General features: G+C 38.3%; 1 protein-coding gene across 5 annotated transcripts in view; it reads right to left on the bottom strand.

The window, feature by feature from the left end:
• Window positions 1-17,319, bottom strand: part of Eea1 (early endosome antigen 1) — a 104,856-nt gene that overhangs the window by 56,991 nt on the left and 30,546 nt on the right. For 3 of the 5 annotated variants that reach the window (NM_001001932.3, XM_006513524.4, XM_006513525.4), the window contains exon 2: window positions 14,450-14,542. In NM_001001932.3, coding sequence (NP_001001932.1) covers window positions 14,450-14,542 — 93 coding nt within the window. Of the gene's footprint in view, window positions 1-10,241; window positions 10,368-14,449; window positions 14,543-17,319 lie in introns of all 5 variants that reach the window. The other 2 variants (XM_006513522.4, XM_006513523.4) reach the window with 1 other exon arrangement.

Raw genomic sequence — 17,319 nt, 5'->3', positions numbered from 1 at the left:
AAACATTTTATTACATCAATGACAAAAGTATTTATTACAATAAAATAATAAAAACATTTCAAAAACGCCCTTACAAATTAACTGTTAGAGGTAGCTAGAACAACTAAAACTGTTTTCTATTGGATCCATACTACACACCAGAAATTTGCCCTACACAATCTCATTTAAAGTTCATGCCTATTTATTTAGTGTTATTAACTATATTTTATAGAATAGGAAACTCAGAAAAACTAAATGACTTTACTGAAGTCACAAATGACTAAGATTTACTAGGCAAATTCCATTTTTCAAGAATATTATATTATCTCTTGAGCTCGCTGACTTAACCCTTAAAAGTGACTTAAAATAGGTCTTCTAACTTCTCAGTGACTTTATTCAACAGGTATCTATTATCATCTAATGATAATAATAATAACAACAACAGCAGCAGCTCTGTGAAAGACACAAATTTTAAAATACAGTCCCAGGCCACAAAGAAAGGAAAAGACTGATGGCACGCATGGAAAAGCATCCTTTTGTGGAATGGAATCAATGGTTAACCAAATGGCATTAAACTGACCAATGTATGGCTAGCTAACTACAAACTGTATTAGCAAGTCAAAGCAAGTCAAAGGCTATAAGAACTCCCTTGTTAGTGGTCTGATGATCCTCTAAAAATTATTTGTTTGAGAGGTATATAAGTTGTAAGTAGCATACAAAGTATTGCATTTTATTTCAGCAAAATTAATTAATATACAAAAGAAATCTCACTTTTAGTCTCTTAAATTTTTATATTCAAAGTTTCTATGAAGTCGGGCAGCCTTTAATCACAGCACTCAAGAGGCAGAGGCAGGTGGATCTCTGAGTTTGAAACCAGCCTGGTCTAAAGAATAAGTTCCAAGACAAAAGAAATCCTGTCTCAAAACAAAATAAAACAAAACGTTTCTATGAATAATAGTTTGCACATCCAAACACTCCTCACCAAGAGCTCCAAGGATGCCTTACTCCAAATCCTTACCTTTACAAACTACCAGAGCATATCAACTCTGAAAACACTCCCAGCCCCCACCAACTCAACCTACACTTCCCTCTAGCCTTTAAGAACATCCCCATGCAATTGATTTTGCCGGGGTATGTCCTATACACAAAATATTTAAGTTTATTGAAACAAAGATAAAGTACCAGTGAAAACTTCATGAAGTTTTTAAGTGTATAATTCTGCTAATTTGGTGGCAAGAAAATAAATCTGAATTAAGTTTAGCACGTGCACGGTAATTTTGGATTGTTTCTCTATTTCAGACACAACGGTGAAAACCACACATTTCAGTGCACATCTGCATTGCAAGCAACAAATAAGTACGTGCTGACTTTGAAACATCTATGAAAACTAAGGTTTGTTTCATAGGGATGTAGGAATGCCATCTTTTCTTCACTCTATAAACACTAGGACAATTCCCTCTAAAAATCACTGTTGTCCATGAATATGTTCACTCAAGCAGTGCACTGGTGTCTTGCACAATATCTAATCGAAACTATCACTTTCTTTTTGAAGAAAATGTCCTTGCCATATTGCAACAACAACAACAGTGACAACAACAACAACAAAAATGTAATTGTGGAGGAAGAAGACCGTGCCACCAGACAGAAGAACTGGTAAGGTCGAAACAGGTTCAAAGCCCCAGAAAACTTCAGAGTAGTGAACAGCAGGCATAGACCCAGCTCCCTGCCTGCTCTACGTATCCAAGAACAGGTACTGAAAGGACCATGACAACCAATCAGACAGCATAAAAACCTGGGGTGCTCCATGCTAGTGCTCCAGATAGGCCCCAAGTATTTAACCAATGAGCTTCCCTTCCTGGGTACCCCTTCCTGCAAAGGTATTTTTTTATTACTCATTTTATCTGTTTACATTTCAAATGATATTCTCCTTCCCGGTTACCCCTCCATAAATCCCCCCATCCCACCTTCTCTCCCCCTGTCCCCTTTGCCTCTATGAGGGTGCTCTTCCACCCACTTCCCAACTCCTGCTTCACCACTCTACCATCCCCCTACACTGGGATATCAAGCCTTCACAGGACCAAGGGTCTCTCCTCCCACTGATGTCAGATAAGGCCATTCTCTGCTACATATGTATCTGGAACCATGCATGGATCCCTCCATGTGTACTCCTTGGTTGTTGGTTTAGCCTCTGGGAGCTCTGGGTGGTCCCGTTAGTTGAAGTCATTCTTCCTATGGGGTTGCAATCCCCTTCAGCTCCTTCAGTTCTTCCCCTAGCTCTTCATTGCAGTCCCCTGGGTCAGTACAATGGCTGGCTGTGAGTATCTGTATCTGTATTGGTCAGGTGCTAGTAGAACCTTTCAGGAGACAGCCATACCAGGCTCCTGTCAGCAAGAACTTCTTGGCATCAGCAATAGTGTGGGGGTTTGGTGTCTGCGAATGGAATGGATCCCTAGGTAAGGCGGTCTCTGGATGGCCTTTCGTGCAGTCTATGTTCCATTTTCTGTCCCTGTCTTTCCTTTGGACAGGAACATTTCTGGGTTTAAAATTTTGAGATGGGTGGGAAGCCCCATCCCTCAACTAGGGACTTATCTACTGGAGGTGGTCTCGACAGGCTGTACCTCCCCTTTGTTGGGTATTTCAGCTAATGTCATCCCTGTTGGGACATGGGAGAGTCTCACTTCCCTAGCATCTGGGACTTTCTAGTGGCTACCCCCAGTTCCCCAAACCCACTGCTTCATAATTCTATTTGATTTCCTGACCCTCTGTACTTCTCTCCTGTTCCTTCCAATACTTGATCTTGCCCCAATTTTTTCCCTCCTTCTCTCCCTCCCAGATCCTTCCGTCCCTTTACCTGCTGTGATTATTTTGTTCCCCCTTCTATGTAGGATTGAAGCATCCACACTTTGGTCTTCCTTCTTCTTAAGTTCCTTATGGTTTGTGGGTTGTACTGTGGGTGTTCTGGGCTTTTTAAGCTACTATCCACTTATCACTGAGTACATACCATGTGTGTTCTTTTGTGTCTGGGTTACCTCAATCAGGATGATATTTTCTAGTTCCATCCATTTGCTTGCAGATTTCATGAAGTCATTGTTTTTAATTGCTGAGTAGTACTCCAATGTGAAAATGTACCACATTTTCTGTATCCTCTGTTGAAGGATATCTGGGTTCTTTCCAGCTTCTGGCTATTATAAATAAGGCTGCTATGAACATAGTGGAGCATGTGTCCTTATTACAAGTTGGAACATCTTCTGGATATATGCCCAGGAGTGGTATAGCTGGGTCCTCAAGTAGTACTATGTCTAATTTTCTGAGGATCTGCCAAACTGATTTCCAGAGTGGTTGTACAAGCTTGCAATCCCACCAGCAATGGAGGAGTGTTCCTCTTTCTCCACATCCTTGCCAGCATCTGCTGTCACCTGAGTTTTTGATCTTAGCCATTCTGGCTGGTCTGAGGTGGAATTTCAGGGTCAGTTTGATTTGCATTTCCCTGATGACTAAGGATGTTGAACATTTCTTTAGGTGCTTCTTGGCCATTTAATATTCCTCAGTTGAAAATTCTTTTTTTAGCTCTGTACCCCATTTTTTAATAGGGTTATTTGATTCTCTGGACTCTAACTTCTTGAGTTCTTTGTATATATCAGATACTAGCCCTCTATTGGATGTAGGATTGGTAAAGATCTTTTCCCAATCTGTTGGTTGCCATTGTTCTATTGACAGCGTCTTTTGCCTTACAGAAGCTTTGCAATTTCATGAAATCTCATTTGTCAACAGTTGATCTTAGAGCATGGGTCACTGATGTTCTGTTCAGGAAATCTTCCCCTGTGCTGATGTGTTTAAGGTGTGAGAGTTTATTTCTGGGTCTTCAATTCTATTCTACTGATCTACCTGCCTGTCTCTGTACCAATGCCATGCACTTTATATCACTATTGCTCTGTAGTACAGCTTGAGGTTGGTGAGATTCTCCCACAAGTTCGTTTACTGTTGAGAATAGTAAGAGAACTTCAAACCAATTTTCCTTATGAATATTGATGCAAAAATATTAAATAAAGATTTTGAAAACCAAGTCCAAGAACACATCAAAACCATCATACACCATGATCAGGTAGGCTTCATCCTAGGGATGCAGGGATGGTTCAACATGTGAAAAATCCATCAATGTAATCCACTAAATAAACAAATTCAAAGAAAAAAATCCCACATGATTATCTCATTAGATGCTGAAAAAGCCTTTGACAAAATACAACAGCCCTTCATATTAAAATTATTAGAAAGATCAGGAATTCAAGGTCCATACCTAAACATAATAAAAGCAATATACAGCAAACCAGTAGCCAATATCAAACTCAATGGAGAGAAACTTGAAGTAATCCCACTAAAATCAAGGACTAGACAAGGCTGCCCACTCTCTCCCTACCTATTCAATAGAATACTCAAAGTCCTAGCCAGAGCAATTAGACAACAAAAGGAGATCAAAGGGATACAAATTGAGAAGGAGGAAGTCAAGATATCACTATTTGTGGATAATATAATAATATACATAAGCAACCAAAAAAATTCTAGCCGAGAACTCCTACAGCTGATAAATAACTTCAGCAAAGTGGCTGGATATAAAATTAACTCTAACAAATCAGTAGACTTCCTCTACTCAAAGGGGAAATGGGCTGAGAAAAAAATTAAGGAAATAACACCCTTCACAATAGTCACAAATATCAAATATCTTGGTGTGATTCTAACTAAGCAAGTGAAAGATCTGTATGACAAGAACCTCAAGTCTCTGAAGAAAGAACTCAAAGAAGACCTCCGAAGATGGAAAGATCTCCCATGCTCATGGATCACCAGGATTAACATAGTAAAAAATGGCCATCCTACCAAAAGCAATCTACAGGTTCAATGCAATCCCCATCAAAATTCTAACTCAATTCTTCACAGAGATAGAAGGAGCAATTCTCACATTCATCTGTAATAACAAAAAGCCCAGGACTGCAAAAGGTATTTAACCCCTGATTTACCCTGAGTGAAACACATGTGTTCACATCCACCATAAAAACAATGCAGTTTGGACAAGCAATGAGCATCTCCTTTACTTGGAACCGAACGGGATGCCTCCCAGTCCCAGGCTTAGTCATCCCCTTCCAACATGGCGCATAGGAACTCCATTCTCAACTCCCTGCAGTCCACAGCAGTGTTCTGGTCCACAGGAAGCTGAGAATCACAGCATCCACCCCAGATCTCACAGGCTGGGGCTCCTATTACAGACTGTTCTCCTTCCCGAGTAGCTGCTGGCAGCACTCTGGCACCCAAGCAGTGAGGCACACATGCAGCTGTCCAAGTATGCTCTCCTTGACATTTGTTCCCTAGTATATAATAATGCAAATGGTTTCAGCTACCTCTTACATGTAATCCAAATATCAAGCCAATACTATGCAGGGCAGTTATGGATACATACGTGCCGGAACATATATCCCTACCTACATTCCACAGGCATTTCACAAACAGTAAATCCAAGCCTTGACTTGTTTTCCAAAGTTCTTTTCATTAACTTTCACCTTTCAACACGAACTATAAACTTAAGAATTATGAACAGCTCTTCTACCTCATTGGTCATTAAGTCAACACACCTAAGCACTCTTCCCTTCTACGTTTTCCTCTCACCCTCTCTGCAGCATCTCTTGTTCAGTTACTATCTATTGTACTGACAAATGTAGTAATATTCCAAACAGTGTACCTATACCTAGCCTACTTTCTTCTAACCAATGGATGTTCCACACAGCTGCCAGAAGCATCTTCCTAAAACAGACTCTTCAATACTCTTCACCAATCTTTATCATCCACATGACCCGCAAGTTCTCCATGGCCATTCTGCTAATGACTCATAAGATCTGATGTTCAAACCCCTCTAAATCTATCCCACATACTTCAACAATAGTAGCATTCCTGTGTCCCTGAGCACAAATGCCCTCTGTGCCTTTACATATACTTTTATGTCCTCCAACAACACCATTAACTTGTCAAGTTCTTTGACTCTAACAATATATTAGATCTTTTTAACTCTATGCTCCTATATGGACAATGTGGTTCATTCATGATAGATAGATAGATAGATAGATAGATAGATAGATAGATAGATAGATAGACAAACTCACACACACTTATAATAATTAAATTATAAGGTTAACAATAAAGAAATTGGTTTAACAGTAGGCCATTAATAGCTTTCAAATAATAAAAGCTTCCAAAAGCGGAATGAGTAAAATAATAGTCTCTCAACATGTGAAAACTAAAAATATTTTTTAAAACTTCTCTTTTTCTTGGGTATTGATGTAAAACAATGTATCACCTAGTCAAATACAATAGCATATACCTATTATAGCATATACCTATTATCCCAGCACTTGAGAGGCAGACAAAGGGAAATTTGAGTTCAAACCCAGTTTAGGTTACAAGACCTTGTCACTTCTGTCTGTGTGTATGTGTGTGTGTGTGTGTATGTATGTATGTATGTATGTGTGTGTGTGTGTGTGTATATATATATATATATATGCATATATGTGTGTGTGTATATATATGGATATATATATATATGTACATATATATATGTATATGTATATGTATATATATATATATATATATATATATATATATATATATATATATATATATATATATATATATAATGTAAAACATGGCAAAACCAAAGCTCACTGATAGGAAGACAAATGTAACATGTGTATCTCTATCTTATTGAAGCTTCATCCAATATGTATTAATATATTCATGTAAATATTGTGTTGAACCCTGAGATTGTGTTGTTTACTGGAAAAAAAACTGTTTCTAGTTGTGATGTGGCTAAGCCTTAGCACACACCTTTAATCCAAGAGCTTTCTGCTTGACTATTGAAAACAGGATTAAATAAAATCAACCATAGGTCAAGAGGAGGAGCAAGCAATCAGTTCACAGGAGTGAACAATGGATTGTTAAGAAAAAGAAAGAGCGAGTAAGAAGGAGTCAGGAGGACGGACAGAGAAGCGTACAGGAAGTAGAAGGGAGGGACATTCAGTTTGGAGGAGGTTTTCTGAGCCTGTGTGAGAGAGGGGCATTGCTGCTGGGATGTGGGCTGAGAGGGGAGGTCAGCTGGGTGCCTTCTCTGCCTCTCTGAACCATACAGCTAGCTTTTACCCCAGCATTTGGCTCCTGAGTCTTCATTGGTAAAATTTAACAATTAAGATTTTGTTTAAAAAAACAAACAAACAAAAATATCGCTCACATGAGATTTTTGGATCAGGTTCTTAAAAGTGAATGAGTGTTCCCTGACAAAAATAAAAGACAGACCCTCTGAGGAAATGCATAAGCCCTAACAAAGACGTAGGAAGGGCCATGGCGAGAAGCACACTGATGGAGGAAGCACTGGTGGAGAAGCACACTGGTGGAGGAAGCAGGGCTTTCAGTGTGCTCTAGTAAAGGGCAGGGGCTGAGCAGGTGAATAAGGCAGTGATCCTGTGAAACTACTGAAATGAACAAAAAGTTAAAGTGGTAGTGCGAGTATACTCTTTCTGGACACTGAATTAACACTATTAGTAGCCAAATGGCATGGGTGAAGAACACTCATCTAGCATATGCAGAATACTCGGTTCAATCCCTGGCATCACACACACACACTGAGAGACAGAGAAGACAGAATAAGAATGAAAACGAATAATGCAGTTAGGCTCCAAATGTATTTAGGTTTTTAATTTTGAACTCTAAAAGAACCTTTTATGATAATGTAGCTGAGATTACTCTTTCTTCAAAACTACCTATTGTCTACCACCATATTTCACACTGGATCTACTTTATGATTAAGTTAGCATGCTTATAGCCTGTCCAATAACTGTTATATGACACTGGCTTACATGCCTGAGGTATAAAATAGCACATGAATAACAATAATATTTAGCCTGTCATTTCTTATTTGGACCATAACTTCCACTGTTAGCTAGTATAGTGTTCCTTGAAAACTTAAATTCCAATTACATTATTTACCCTTTACAACTTCAGTTTTATTGTTGTTGTTGTTGTTGTTGTTGTTGCTTTGTGTTATTATTGAGGCAAATTCTCACACTGTACTCAGGCTGGCATTAAACTCACAGTCAGCATCCTGAATGCTAGGATTACATTGCGTGAACCATAGATGTTTGACTATTTACGAGTTCTAGCAACCGGAAGCCCCAGAAGAGTAGCGACGACCTGATGCACGCCATCATGCACCTACAACTTCTATTCCAGGCCAGTCCCTCGGAAAAGAACTGATTCGTTCCTAAGAGAAATCCTTAGAAGCAGTACTCCAAATTCATGAATTCTCCTTGTGGTTTTATCTTGAATATTTAAATAAAATTTAAGGCATAGCTGCAAGAAAAATAAATCTTTGTAAATATATTTGCCCACTTTCTTAACTCGCATTAAATCTCTGCATGATGACTTAACAGCATAAGCCTAAGTCAACTAGTATCTTCTGCTCTTAATTCTAGCAAGATTCTTTCATTCTTGTAACCTACTTTTTTACCTTGTTTTATATTTCAAATGTCATTTCTAAAAATTATTAATATGACATATATAGAAATAAAGTAATAAAAAGGTTATTAAAACTACATACCCACTTTAAAATATAATTAGCTTCTACTAATTGTCCATGAATGAACCAAAAATGAACCTGAGTTTGATATTAAATCTAAATACAAGAGACTATTTTTTTCTAATTTACACTCAAGGAACCAAGGGTGCTAGACAGATAAAACTGCAGAGAAATATTCACTAGCAAAAATAGACTTATTTAAGGTTAAAAGCAATACGTTCTTTGCTCAAGGGTTGTTATCTACAATCCTTTCTGGATCCAGTGCAGCCAAGACTTACCCTAACTTAAGGTACTCCTGTGGAACCAAGGGTCCTTTTAGTCGTAAGGAAAACTCTTATGTGGCAAGTGCCTACGATTGTCACTGTCACTTAAATACAAAGAAGAAAAACTGACTGGACATCTACTGGACAACAAAAAACATACTAAACACATCTCTAAGACCTTTTTGCCTCCATCTTTGCTTGTCCTGCTTCAACTGGCTCAGCCAGTGTCACACTACTGTACAGTCTAGCTGTTCTTGTTAGATTACCCCACCTGAATTGGCCATCTGTCCTCTACACAGATAACATCTATCACAGGGACTTCCCAGTGTTCCTGCTTCATCTCCTCCCTCCTTTATAACTTAAGCATCTGCTCTAGGTAAAGCATTACATAAACACATCAAGTGAGTTTGCTGGGCTATTTTCTTATGTATGACTACATCATAGAAAAATAGTAATACTTTTAGCATCTCACAGCACCAAGTTTCATTCTTTTATGATATTTTTAAAGGAATTTAAAAAGTTAGGATTTCCTAACTTTTTTATAAAAGCAAATTTTAAGAAGAAACACATTACAAAATCATTGGGAAGATTCTTTCCAGCCTAGGAATCATTTGCCCTAACACTCTGCCCACCCAGCCTTAGGTATGTACCAGCCTTAGGTACCAGCATGCCCTGCAGAGCGACAGTTCCCAACTTGTGGGTCACAACCCTCTTGGAGCCAAACAACCCTTTCACAGGGATTGCCTAAGACCATCAGAAAACACGGATATTTACATTAAGCCTCATAACTGTAGTAGAATTATAGTTATGAAGTAGCAGTGAAATAATCTTCTGGTGGGGTCACCGCCTGAGGAGCTGTGTTAGAGAGTGGCAGCCCTGGGAAGGCTGAGAAGCACTGCCCCAGAGACAGGCTGCACAGTCCACATGGCTGCTGATGTGCATTCACCACCTCCAGTGGATCTGGAGAGCCAAAGCGAAGATGGAAACAGTCTGAGAGTCAGGCTCTAACACTGTTAACATACAAAACCCTTCTGTGCAAGAATCATTTTCACCTAAATGCTTTAATAATTCATTAATAAAGCATAAATAGATAATCCTATGATATTGAAATAACACTTTATATTTCAAATTTCATGGCAAAATGTAAGTAAACATATTAAGGCATTTATATTTATTTACAAATTCATAAAAAGACAGCTGGAAACACTAGGAGAAACCAAGCAGACTACCCAAGAGCCTTTTTCTTTATTGATTCTTTCCCTTAAGCATGCATAATTAAAGCAATCCATATTCCCTTAGAGCATAGAAGGGAACCAACACCAAGATGGGAAAACAAAGCTATTCTGGGCGACCCATAACCAAGCTTCCAAAACAAAATATAGAGGACCCACAGTCACACTGGAGCCACTAACGAGCTCCTGTCCTCTTGTCTCCTGCTCAGTGTGCACTTCCTGGTAATGTTCCGACAAGTCAAGAGCAGATACACAGTTTTTCATACACAATGGGCAGATGAAACCCTGTGAAATAACAACTTTTAGTTTTTGTTTTAATAAAATAAAACATGAGCATGCAAACATTTATAGGAAGAAATTAACCAATCTCTTTTTGGTATGGGTCAGGGAAATTTCAAGGTATATCTGGAAACGGTGAAAGGTATATGTAGTGGTGAATTTTTGCTATACCTCTTCGGCTCCCGGCAGATTGCACATGTACACCTGCCCAGAAGCTATCTTTGGATCCACCAATGAAAGACATACATCAGCTTTTTTTTTGGTTTTTGTTTTTGTTTTTCGAGTGTCTTGGCTACCTCAAAAGCTAGGCACTCCTAAACCTCCCCTGCTATCCCTGGCCCAATCTGGAAAGTGGTCAGTGACCGCTTACCTGAAGTCTCACATGGCTGGCTGGCTTTATTTCCTGCCCCTCCAGTGTCCCACACTTCTACCCCAAGTCATGGTGGTTCTCTCCCATTCCCTTTCCTCTCGGCGTCCTTGCTCTGCCCTATGCCCAGCCACTGGCATCTTTATTGATCGATCAAAAACCAACTGAAGACAAAGCCCTTTAGTGTTTGGGCACACAGGTTCCTGATTTAATTAAAGCATTAGAACCAATCTCCAACAGGTATAAACTGAAGCAGAACTTTAAAATTTAGTCCCCATCTTCACATAATAAACTTTCTTTGGTTTACTTGTTCGTATGGTAGCCGCTTTGGCTCAAATTCTCTTTTTATGCACTTTAAACTATTTTTTGTTTATGGTACTTTGTCCATAGTTATCTGAAACCCAGTATTGGCAAGTTAGGTTTTATTTCTGACAGGTAAGACAGGTAATCTTTACGTGAATTATGTTCTCAACAAACAAGCTGTCTTAATCAAAGTAATCTTTAGCCTTTACTATGTTCCACTCAGTGAAGATCACTCTTCCCATATCTGTAATCCCCAATTCCTGATGCTTCTTTCTGATCCTCTGGCCACCATAGGCTCATAGATTTGAATGCTTAGCCATCAGGGAATGGCACTATTTGAGAAGGATTAGAATGATTAAGAGGTGTGGCCTTGTTGGATGAAGTGTGCCATTGGTGGTGGGCTAGGAGATTTCAAAAGCCCATGGCAGGCTCAGTCACTATGTCTTTGCCTAAGTATCAGATTGCAGCTCTCAGCTACAGTTCCAGTGCCTGCCCGATGCTGCCATGGCCACTGCCATAACAATGGAAACTCAAACTGTTCTAAGAATTGCCTCAATCATGGTAATTTTCACAACAATAGAAAGTAACTAAGACAAAAGAATTGTCTAAAAATGTCTACATTTTAAAAAGTGGGCTATTGAACTGATGTATGGCTTGAGATCATGTCAGATAAGAACGATGAAAGGATAAGAACTTACAGGAGCTGGGAATATGATGGACAAAGTAGATAAAACACAACAGTAGGAACAAAGGTTTAGAACTTAGGTTTTTGTAAAAACAAATGTAGACTTGGATCCCTGGGACCTGATCAAAGTCATAGTAGGTTACTTCGGGCAAGACTGAGAGGGTATGTCTTGTCCTTGGTACCTTCCTGTTTCTCTGTCTCTGTCTCTTATTCTAAATGCCATGCAGTAATCAGCTTTCCTGAGTAACCCCCTCCATGACACAATGTTATACCTTACACAAGCCCCATTAAAGGTCTCATGGAGCGAGACCACTAAAATATAAGCCAAAATAAACCCTTCTTCTTTGTAGTGGTTTGAACAATAATGGCTCCCATGGGCTCATATATTTGGTCATCAGGGAATAGCAGCACTTGAGAGAAATGAGGAGGTATGACCTTTGGCCTTGTTGAAGGAAGTACGTCATTAGGGGTGGGCTTTGAGGTTTCAAAGGCTAAAGTCAGGCCAGTGTTTCTCACTTATTGCTGCCTGTGGATCTGGATATAGAATGCTTAGCTACCACGTTGCCTGTATGCCATCACACTCCCTGCCATGATGTTAATGAAGGAAGCCCCAATTAAAGGCAATACAACACTGACTAAGACATCCCTCTTTTGTTAGTTTCAGGTGCTGAAAAGCTAACACAACGTGTAAAACACACAAAATGCCCAGTACAAAGGAGGCATTTATGAACACTTCCTAGTTATTTATTTACTCATGCTGTGTGTGTGTGTGTGTGTGTGTGTGTGTGTGTGTGTGTGTGTGAGAGAGAGAGAGAGAGAGAGAGAGAGAGAGAGAGAGAGAGAGAGAGAGAGAGAACATGTGTGAAAGAAAGGGTGCATAAATCTAAGTGGAAGGGTGCATGTGTGATAGATATGTGGGTGGTCCACATACATATATGTTTAAGTGCATGTCATGTTTTGTTTTGTTTGTTTGAGACAAGGTCTCTCACCAACCTAGACCACACCATGCAGACTCAGACAATGCTGTCTGTTTAGCATATTCCAGGGGTCTCTCTCTACCTCCCTAATATTGGCATTACAAGCACACGTCACAACCATTTCATTTAACACTCTGGTGACAGAACTCAGCTCATCCTTCTAGAGCTCACTAGCCTCCTAGCTTGTTGTCACCATGCCAGACATGCTCTTTGCTCAAACATTTCCAGTGTTCTACATCACTTGCCTCAGAAACTGCCTTGGCTCATTTCTTCACCCTCTTCAGTTCTAAGATATGCCATAACCATCCTTTGCACTGGGGGAAAAAAAATCTTCGGTGATAAGTACTGTCTTAGTTAGGGTTTCATTGCTGTGAAGAGACACCATGACTAAGGCAACTTTTATAATGACCAACATCTAATTAGGGCTGGCTTACAGTTTCAGAGGTTCAGTCCATTATCATCATGGTGGGAAGTATGGGACTGTCCAGGCAGACATGGGGCTGAGAATTCTAGATCTTGATCCAAAAGAACCGGGAAGAAACTCTTCCACAAAGGGTAAAGCTTAAGCATAGGACCTCAAAGCCCACCCCACCAGTGACACACTTTCCCCAACAAAGCCACACCTACCACAAAGCCACACCTCCTACTAGTGGTTCCTCCCATGGGCCCAGCATACTCAAACCACCACAACTACCTACAACTGCAGCTACATGAAGTTGCGCTACTCACTCTTTCCTGCTGATTTCTCTTAGTAACACGCATATCTACCCTGGTACATTCTGAGAATGTTTTGTGTTTTGACTGCTTACATAGCAAATACAAGGCCAGCCAGGGGCAGAAAGTAAGATTTGTCTCCAACAAAAGTGAATCAGTATTGTGAACATAGGTGAACATCCTCAAAATATTAACAAGTAAAACCTAGCAACACATTAAAATAGTGGTAACGACACATCATTATCAAGTGAATTTGCCCTAAGAATACAAAGGTATAACAATATTGTTTTAAGTGCATGTAATTTATCACAGAACACAAGAGAAAAGTCATATCAACATGTCAATGCATGTAGAAAAAGCACTCAGCAATGGCAAGATCCATTTGAGGGGAAGGGGAGGAGAAAGGAGAGAGCAGACAGCGAGGCAGCGTATGCACTGTAGTGATATGCACTGTAGTGATATGCACTGTAGTGATATGCACTGTAGTGATATGCACTGTAGTGATATTTAGTGCAACTGCGGACAGCAGGCAACTGCTATGTTCCTAGACTTAGAAGATTATCCTAGCATTTAGGGTTTTACCACTAAGTGACATAGACATAGGATTTCTTTATGTCTTCTTTTTCTATAATGAACAAATACTTCTTAAAATAAGTGTAGTAATACAACTTAAAAGGCTTTGTAATTGAAATTTTAAGCTTATTTACATTTCTACTATTTAACAGGTCCAAAGTAAAATCAGAAAATACCAGAAAAATGTGATATATAATAGTTAATTAATAGTTTATAACAGTACATACATATACAAAAGATTAATATATTCTTCATTAAACTCAGATGATGACAAAAAAGACAAACTGGTAGTATTAATTTTCAATCTTACTATACAGTTTTTCAATCTTACAACCAAACATTGGTATGCTTCTATAAAGATAACTCAAAAGTCACACTTTCCCTATGAGCATAATGTTTCCAAACATTACTATATTTTCTAATTTCTATTAAATCACAGTGAATTTTATTCTCTATTAAATTTTCATACCTCTGAAGAACTTTCATTATTGACATCCACCGTATTTATAGGAGTTGCTGATGAATCTAAATCAGAACCTTGAGAGCCAACTCGCCCAGGAGTCTGAAACAGAGAGGAAAGAAAAATCAAAGTTAATATATTATATTAATATAATGTGTTGATATATTCATAAGCTGTACAACAACATAAACAATGTCACACAAGAAAAGTAAGTGTCTTCACAACAGCCAGTAGTACCAACAGTGACCCTTACAGGATACTGACGATCATTCTGTACATATTAGGATCACTATAAGCATTTTCAATTCTTACTCTTTTTAAATAAAGCTTATAAATATAATACTTTATAACCTTTAATCAACTTTCATGAAACATATTTAATCACAATGATACCTCTGAGACAGGTAAAACATTTTGTCCCTATAGAGAAAACATTTAAAGCAGCTAAATGACTTGTAATGTTAACAGCCACCACCAAAATAACAACAACAAAAAAAAAAGGAAATAAAGAAACACAAAAAGCAAAACAGATGCAGAACTAAAATGCTGATCTTCTGATTGCTCTTACATTGCTGTTTCCTGCATGAACTGGAAAGTACAGGAGTGAAGGAAAATGTGACCCACATCATCTAGTCACCCACTATATTCATCTACTATTCAGGCCAAAGGTAGATGCCTCTGACACGTACTATGATACCACAAAGCACACACTTCATAATTCCAGCAGCATTTACCCTCTAACATTGTTATCTATTAATACCTACTTGTAAATGGACTTAAAATTTAGTAAAACGCTTTAAAACAAGATTCAAAGCACAAGACCTACTTGATAATTGCCCTCATATATATATATATATATATATATATATATATATATATATATGCACACACACACACACACACACACACACACACACACACACACACTATATAATACATGCTTCCCACTTTACCCAAGCCTAAAAGAAGGCACAGAGGCTAAGAATCCTGCCAAAGTCAGTTGACTAATAAATAGAGGGAAAGGTTTTCATTGGAACCATGAGGTTCTGAATCACTGATTAATACTGCTTTGCTTCTTTCTTAGAAACCTCTATGGAAATGTACAAGTACCCAAGATTAACTACATGTTTGCTTCAATACACAAAAATAAAAATATTATACTTAAAATAAGACAAACCAAATAGTCCACATTACTTTTTATTTCCTTTCTTGTCTATTGTACATGATCAGTATATATTTGACCTAAATACCAATCAGAAGTAAACTCCTGTCAACCTGAAAATTAAATGAGATAGCATAAGATAGCAGGTATGGTGGCACATAACTAAAATCACAGCACACAAGAGGCTGAGGCAGGGTTACTGCAACGTACAGGTCAGCCTCAGTTACATTTTCACATTCCCTCTCCATGAGTGTGCATGTGTGTGTATGTGTGTACATATATATAAATATATATTCTTATTTTATAAATATGCTTATTCATATGCATTATAATTATATAAGATCTACATAACAATGTTAAAAATATTTCAAAATGCAAATAACGATTACCATAACAAGACACAATTGCAAGGGTTTTAGGTTTTAGTTTCCTCAACTTTTGTTTTTGCTATTGTTTCTCACAATTCTAATCACACTTACTTTTATATTTAATAGTATTATACTTAAAACTAATCAGACAGTCTACATTCCTTTTTATTTCCTTATTTTTATACTTCACATGTTTATTTATAGTTTTTGTTCTTATATAAATTGAGACACGCAGGAAATGACAAAAGGTAATTAAAGTCATAAGGAAATCCCCACTCTCTTCTTAAACACTGTCACTCAAAGTAGTACATGACATTAAATTTTTCTTTTCTATGCTGGGAAGAGATTAATCAAATGTACCTGGATAACAGTGGGGAAACTGGAGCTGGAGAGATAGCTCAGCAGATAAGAGCACTTGCTACTCTCGAAGAGAACGAGGGTTCAGTTCCCAGCACCTACATGGTAGCTCTCAGCCATGTGTAACTCCACAGGCTTCTAACACATATGCAGTCCACATAGATACATGCAGACATTCATACACATAAAATAAGTATAATAAACAATGAGGAAACTGAATGGCTTGAATTAAAAAAAAAATACAAGAGGAACATTCCTAATGTTAAAATCTGGATGTTCTAAAATCCTATGGTGGTACAAGCCTGCAATTCCAGCAATGGGAAGGCTGAGGCAGGAGCATACTTAGGCTATATTAGATTCTATTCAAAGAGAAATTTAAAAGAATAGCAAGGGAAAAGTATAAAATTTCACAAAACTATTCCACACACAAAATTATTTAAAATGATATACAGAACTGCCCTCAGTTTAACAGTATACTGTGTACATAAACTATAATTCATGCTTAGGCTTTGTCCTTCTCTCCGAGACACTTCATTTACATATAAGCAAATCTGAAACCCCAAACATTTTCAATCTCAAGCCTTTTCAAAAGGAGACATTCACCCTGTACTTACCTCTGTTAGCATCCTCAGAACCTATTCCAGGTTCTGGGACAGTCTGGCTAAGGAATGACAAGGAAGAGTCATCGTCTTGTGTTTAACTATTGTTTTAACACAGAGAGCAGGAAGATACCAACCCAATTCAGAAGAACACCCTAACGGTGGCATGAAGGATAAAGCAGAGGGCAGGAGTGGGCCATACGAGAAGAGTTGCTACTGTACCCTGAGGCCTATCCAACCAATTGAGAAAACACAGAATTTTGAAAAAAAAAAAAATGTTAAAGACAAAATATTTAAAAGCTAATCTCTGGCCAAAGATAAAAGAAAATGAGAGGAGCTATATAAGGTGTATCCATTTAGTTATTAGTACCAAGACACACTATCCAAAATGAT

The sequence above is a fragment of the Mus musculus genome, chromosome 10, assembly GCF_000001635.26.
Source record: "Mus musculus strain C57BL/6J chromosome 10, GRCm38.p6 C57BL/6J".
Classification (NCBI taxonomy): Eukaryota; Metazoa; Chordata; class Mammalia; order Rodentia; family Muridae; genus Mus; species Mus musculus.
The sequence above is the reverse complement of the archived record's forward strand: the minus strand, read 5'-3'. Positions and strand labels throughout refer to the sequence as shown.